The 5,746-nt window shown below is 45.5% G+C and overlaps 1 protein-coding gene across 1 annotated transcript in view; it reads left to right on the top strand.

Moving 5' to 3' along the window:
- The first annotated feature begins 148 nt into the window (after nucleotides 1–148).
- LOC116891841 (lysosomal Pro-X carboxypeptidase) overlaps nucleotides 149–5,746 on the top strand; it is a 48,572-nt gene continuing 42,974 nt past the window's right edge. The window contains exon 1 of the mRNA XM_032893208.1: nucleotides 149–1,218. Within this exon, the coding sequence (XP_032749099.1) occupies nucleotides 1,060–1,218 (159 nt within the window). The 5' untranslated portion in view covers nucleotides 149–1,059. The remainder of the gene's footprint in view (nucleotides 1,219–5,746) is intronic.

The raw sequence follows: 5,746 nt of genomic DNA, 5'->3' as shown, positions 1-5,746 counted from the left end.
CGCCGGAAATGTCGTCTTGACGGTCTTTCAGGAGAGCCAATCAGAAAATGCTCCGCAGGGCGTGTCGCTTATAACCCCGGCAAGCGACGCTCCTTGTCAAGCCGGGGGTAGCTGTGGGTTTTGAGAGACGTTCTCTTTGAGAGACTGGTGGAGCGGTAGTTCTCTCAACGAAGTGCGGGGGAAGCCGGGAAGGCTCGAGGCGTGGGAAGGGGTGGCTGCACCCCTCAGACGAACGCCGAGGGCGTTGGAGCCGGTGAAAGTTGGCGCCGCGGGCTGGACAGGAGGGGGCGCTGTTGACTACAACAGGGAGTCGCCATCGCGGAGCCTGGATGGATTATCCGGGTTGAGGGAATGTTTGGTCTGCACGAAAGACTCAGCGGCCACAGAAAGGACGGGTCGTGCGAGCAGTGCGGCGATGGGGTGACCCGAGAACTGAATAACGTGGGGCTGGTTAGGCGGGAGCAGCGGAGTCGAAGAGCCGGAACAGCCTACAAGGGAACAGGGCGCTCTGAACCTCGCTCCATTTCCTGCTACTTGAGGGACCTAGGATCGAGTCCCTCTACTTGTTTCCTCATCTAAGTAGAGAGGCAAACACTGTCTGAAAGGGTGCTGTTCTGGTTGAGGGAGGGTCACGTGTGTGCCGTCATGCCTGGTGACAATAGACTCTCTCTTCCTCCCTCCTCCTCCCGCCCGGTGTTGTTACCGTGGGACTGAGGTTGCGGGGACAGTGTGATGGTGACAATAATGGCAGAGATATGACATAACCTAGAGAGGCGATAGGGCTTGGGGAGCCATAGGTAAGGATGAGGCAAAAAACCCTGCGTAGTAAAGGCCGACGTAGAGTGTGACCTCAGTGGAGGTGGGCGGGGAGAAGGAGGATGGCAAGTGGCAAGGGTGGAGGCAACGCCTTTGAGACCAGGGGCCGCCTGGTTTTAGGTTTCCCGAGGGAGGAGCTGGTGTGCAGCGGGCGGAGCTACGAGCTGGGCCTGGCTTAGTAGTGCTTTTCTGCGGGTGGCTCTCTTTCTTTAGCCGCCCACACTGTGGCTGCTGTCCTGAGCCATGGGCTGCTGGGCTCTCCTGCTCCTGCCTTTCCTATCACTCGGGGCCGCCACAACCATCCGGCCTAGGCTAAAGACCCTCGGCAGCCCGCACTTGTCAACTAACACACCCGACTCTTCTGTACCCAGTAGCTACTCAGTTCATTACTTCCAACAGAAGGTAAGCGGAGGCTGGGGAGTAAGGGTTCTAGGTCTCAGGTCCCAATCGCCCGCCGGTACCTTGCTTGGCTGTTACAGCTTGATGAAGCACCGCTGCCCACTCCAAAATTCAAACTCTGATACTTAGGACTTGACTTAGTTTTAGTTCACCTTTTCTGGAGGGTAGCTTTAAGCCTTAGTTATTCGAGTGTTCCCCATCAGAGACCACGAGAAATCTATTCCTCCAGTTCTGGACGTCCAGGATACGTATTTTTACCACTTCATCTCAGAAAATGCCTCAATTTGAACTCTTTTTTTTTTACCTTGGCCAAAACCAAATTATGGAGACTAACCTTTGACCCCATCTCTCTCAACTCAAATTCTAATGTATGGAGGCTAACCTTGACCTTTAAGTCTCTCAACACGAATTCTAGTGTACCCATTACCTAATATAACAGGGTAAAGCGCTAGCCTATTCGCTTCACTAAACAGCTTCTCTCAGCTGAAATGCTACCTTTAGAGGCTGAAGGTCTGTATCCTGATCTGAGGTGAGTGCAAGGATCAGGTCTTTTCTGGTCTGTGAACTTGAGTTCACAGTTTTAAGACAGACTTCTCCAATGCCTTTGTATTTTGCTGCAGCATGAGACATTACCCTATAGGTCTGAATGGAAAAGTACCTGTGTCCTCTGAAGTGACAGGATATATAATTCTATAGTTCTCGGAGTCTCTGAGGCCTGAATGGACAAGGTACTGGGATTAGAAAGTGTATAGTAGTCTGATCTTGGCTTTAGAAATCATACCAGGATTCCGGCCTCACCCTGTAATCTTGGAGAGGTTTCAGGGTAGTTTCTGAGCTGAGTTTCTTGGTTTGCTGAAGAGAGTTGCAGTGATGGCTAACTGAAGCAGGCACCATACACCTAGCAGAGTAACTGTCCTCAGTGGACAGTTATTGATGCAGGGTTACTGATAGGAAGTTTGACTAGGAATTAAGAGGGAAGACATGGGGTTGTAGAACAATTTCATTTTGAAGTTAAAAAAGACCTAGAAACTCGTGTTTGGGTTGCTAAAAAAACAGAAAGGAAAAGAAAAGCATTTTAATTTTAGCTGAGGTAGCAGGAGTCTCTCTGGGACAGCCCCTTGAATCTCTACAGTTTCTTCATTTGTAAGTTGAGAAGTTGGAGTCAGGACCATGGAGTTTTCTGCTTTCCCTAGGAAAACCTTTCTGTGAAGCCAGCTGCTATGGCTGTCTAACTGAAGTGAAGGTTGCATTTAGAAGGAGGACTTCCTCCTTCCTGAACCTCTGCTCTCCACCCACACTTACTGTAAAACAAAGTTGAACTCAGGACTTTTCCCTATGGAACTACCCTTAATCCTTGTAGTGAAACTTTTGAATTTTTTTTACACATATAATTCTTGACAGCATCCAGTTATTAACAATAAAGTTAGAGGGAGAAGCTTTGGAATATCTGATCTCTGAAAATCTCTCTTTGAAAATGCTTTAGGAGAATGCAAAAGTAAAGGGATGGAATGATGCTAATCTCTCTCTCTCTCTCTCTCTCTCTCTCTCTCGTGTGTGTGTGTGTGTGTGTGTGTGTGTGTGTGTGCGCGCGCGTGCGTGTGTTGGACAGGAGGATGATGTGAGTGCCCTATGCTATCACTCTCTGCCTTATTCTCTTGAATGAGAGAATGTTTTCTCATTGAACCTGGAAACCTGGCAGGCAGGCAGTTAGACCCAGTAATCCCCCTGTCATGACATTGGGGTTATAGGCAAGTGTGGAGCCATGGCTGACTTTATGTGGTTGCTAAGGTCTGGACTCAGGTTCTTAAGTTTGCAGGACAGGTGCTCTTACTCACTGAGCCGTCTCCCCATTCCCCTCCCCTTCATTGTTTTTACAAATACAATTTAAGACTTTTTTTTTTTTTTAACATTTCACATTTCACAGTTAGCAAGTATGTCTTAGCTGGGGTTTTATTGCAACTTTTTTTTTCTTAATTTTTCAAGACAGGGTTTCTTTGTGTAACCCTGGCTGTCCTGGGACTCCCTTTCCAGACCAGGCTGGCCTTTTACTCATAGAGATCCACTTGTTTCTGTCTGCCAAGTGCTGGGCCACCATGCTCAACTATCAGTGATCTTATAAAGGAAAACATTTAAGTGGGGCTGGCTTACAGTTTCAGAGGTTTAGTCCATTATCATCATGGCAGGGAACATGGCAGCCTGAAGGCAGATATGGTACTGGAGGAGCCAGGGGTTCTACATCTTGATCCAAAGGCAGCAGAAGGAGACTGTGAGTAGTTGGAGCATATATAACCTCAAAGCCCACCTCCACGGTGACACATTTTTTGGAACAAGGCCACACCTACTCCGACAAGGCCATATCTTCTAGTAGTCACACTCCCTGGGGGCCAAGCATTTGTACACATGAATCTATGGGGCCATACCTATTCAAATCATCACAGCTAGTTGATTTTTTATTTTACTCAGCAAAACTTTATACTCTAGGCTTGTACAGAGGTTATCCTTTTAGACACCTTTACTGCCATGTCTTATTAATGTGGTGCTGGGGATTAAACCCAGAGCTTTGTGCATTATAGGCAAGCACCAACTGCTATATCGCCATCCCATTTTTACTTTGTGTGTGTGTGTGTGTATTTATGTGGTATGTGTATATGTTTGTGTGGGTATCTGCGTGTGTATAATTCCAAATGCATATATGTACATTTGGATGTTTGCAGACAGTTTCTTCCTTAATTGCTTCCCGTCTAACTTTATGAAATAGGATTTCTCACTGAATTCAGGCTAGCTGGCCAATGAGCTCTAGAGATCTTCCTGTCTCTGCGGCTCAGGTCTAGCATTATAGGCAAAAGCCATGCCGAGTTCTTCAGAGAGTGTGTATATGAGGGAGATTCAGGCCTCAGGCTCTCTTAGCCCCACTTATACATTCTTAGTCCGTCTTGTTGCCCAGACCTTGGGCTACGTCTCCATTGCTGTGATTATGCCTCTTGGAAACTGCTGGTCATTTGCACCCAGCTATTCCTCTTAGCTTCTGCTCAGTGTGTCTGTTAGTCTTTGTCTTGTTCCAGTGTGAGCCTTATGGCTGTCAGTTCCTGCAGGCCTTCCTACAGCGCCTCCGTTAGTTGTGGTACAAGCACATCAGTGACCTGGGTATTTTGATATATGTAGATCCCAGTTCTGCTTTCTCTTCCTGTTTGGCGTTCCCCTTCTTAACTTTTGCCCCAGTGACCACTAAAATGCAGCTGTAAGAAGCTTCTTGGAAGAAGAGACTGATAACAATCTTTCCCCTCCTCCTTGTTCTCTTCTTTCTCTTCCTCACTGGCTTCTGCTGATGACCTGTCCCTTAGGCCCCGAGTAGGACTAACGTTGTATGAGTTGTTAACTGTTGCTGTGTTTGATGATAGAAAAGCTTCTGGAAGGAGTCTTGGAGATCATGGAACTGGCCCCTTAGATGTGATGGGCTGACTTTGATCTACGTTATGGAGGGTGGGTGATAATTAAGAACAGAGGTTCTCGAGAGATAAACCGCTTTGAGAATGAACTTTGGTTTTGTACCATCTGAGTAAACGGATGGCTTACTTGGAGGTAGCCCCTATTACAGTTAGCGAAACTGGTAATTAGACTGCACATCTCACAGGCTTGTTAGGAAGTGTGGTGATGTGTTCAGAGTACTTATCTAGCACCGTACATGTCACTGGGCAGCCGGGAAATGTTAAGCAATAATTATTTTTATCTTCCTGTTGCTTAATGCTTTACTTTACTTCTCTTTATTCAGAATAATACATTTAATGATTGCTTATAGCTAAAATTGTTATTCTGGAAAACATGAAAATCTCTTTGAACCTTTCCTATGATGTTTTATTTGAAAATCTTTGTTTTATAAGTTAATAGACTTTTAACAGGAATAAATGTTTTTCTTTTGTGAAATGATTTATGTTTTGTTTTGTTTTTCTATACTATTTTGAGCTTTGGCAAAATGTAGAAGGAAAATGTGGTAATGAATGTTGTTGGAATGGCCTTTTACTATTAAGACTACTAAAAAATAATTTTTTGTAGTAGCTGAGTGTCTGACATTTTATCAGTTAATATTAAAATGTAACTAAATACGAATTAACTTTAGGGTTTTAACTGTTAGCACATTTTGTGCTTTATGAGATCTAGATACAGACATTTCCATGTATATTCTAGATTCAACTAATTTGTGAATGATCTTGCCAGTTGCTTAACTTTCTCAACTGTCCTGTACTGACATTTAGAATAAGATTGGCCGTGCTCATCTCTGATGCACCTTGAATTCTCTTGTCACCTGAGCCTCTGGTCTGCAGTGCCGTGCAGGAGGAGCAACAGTGTGGCACACACAGACTTGCGGTTTTACCGTAATGTTAATTGCCCGTGGTGAATTGGTCGTGTGCAGTAGTTCCATCTCGACTTTGAACAAGATTTGAGCAAAGTACATTTCAACTCAACAGTTGTCATTTCTACCACTGCATATTAGTGACTTCAGTTTGCTTGGTTCTAGGCAGATTGGAGAGGAGAG

Source organism: Rattus rattus, chromosome 2, assembly GCF_011064425.1.
Source record: "Rattus rattus isolate New Zealand chromosome 2, Rrattus_CSIRO_v1, whole genome shotgun sequence".
NCBI lineage: Eukaryota > Metazoa > Chordata > Mammalia > Rodentia > Muridae > Rattus > Rattus rattus.
The sequence above is the reverse complement of the archived record's forward strand: the minus strand, read 5'-3'. Positions and strand labels throughout refer to the sequence as shown.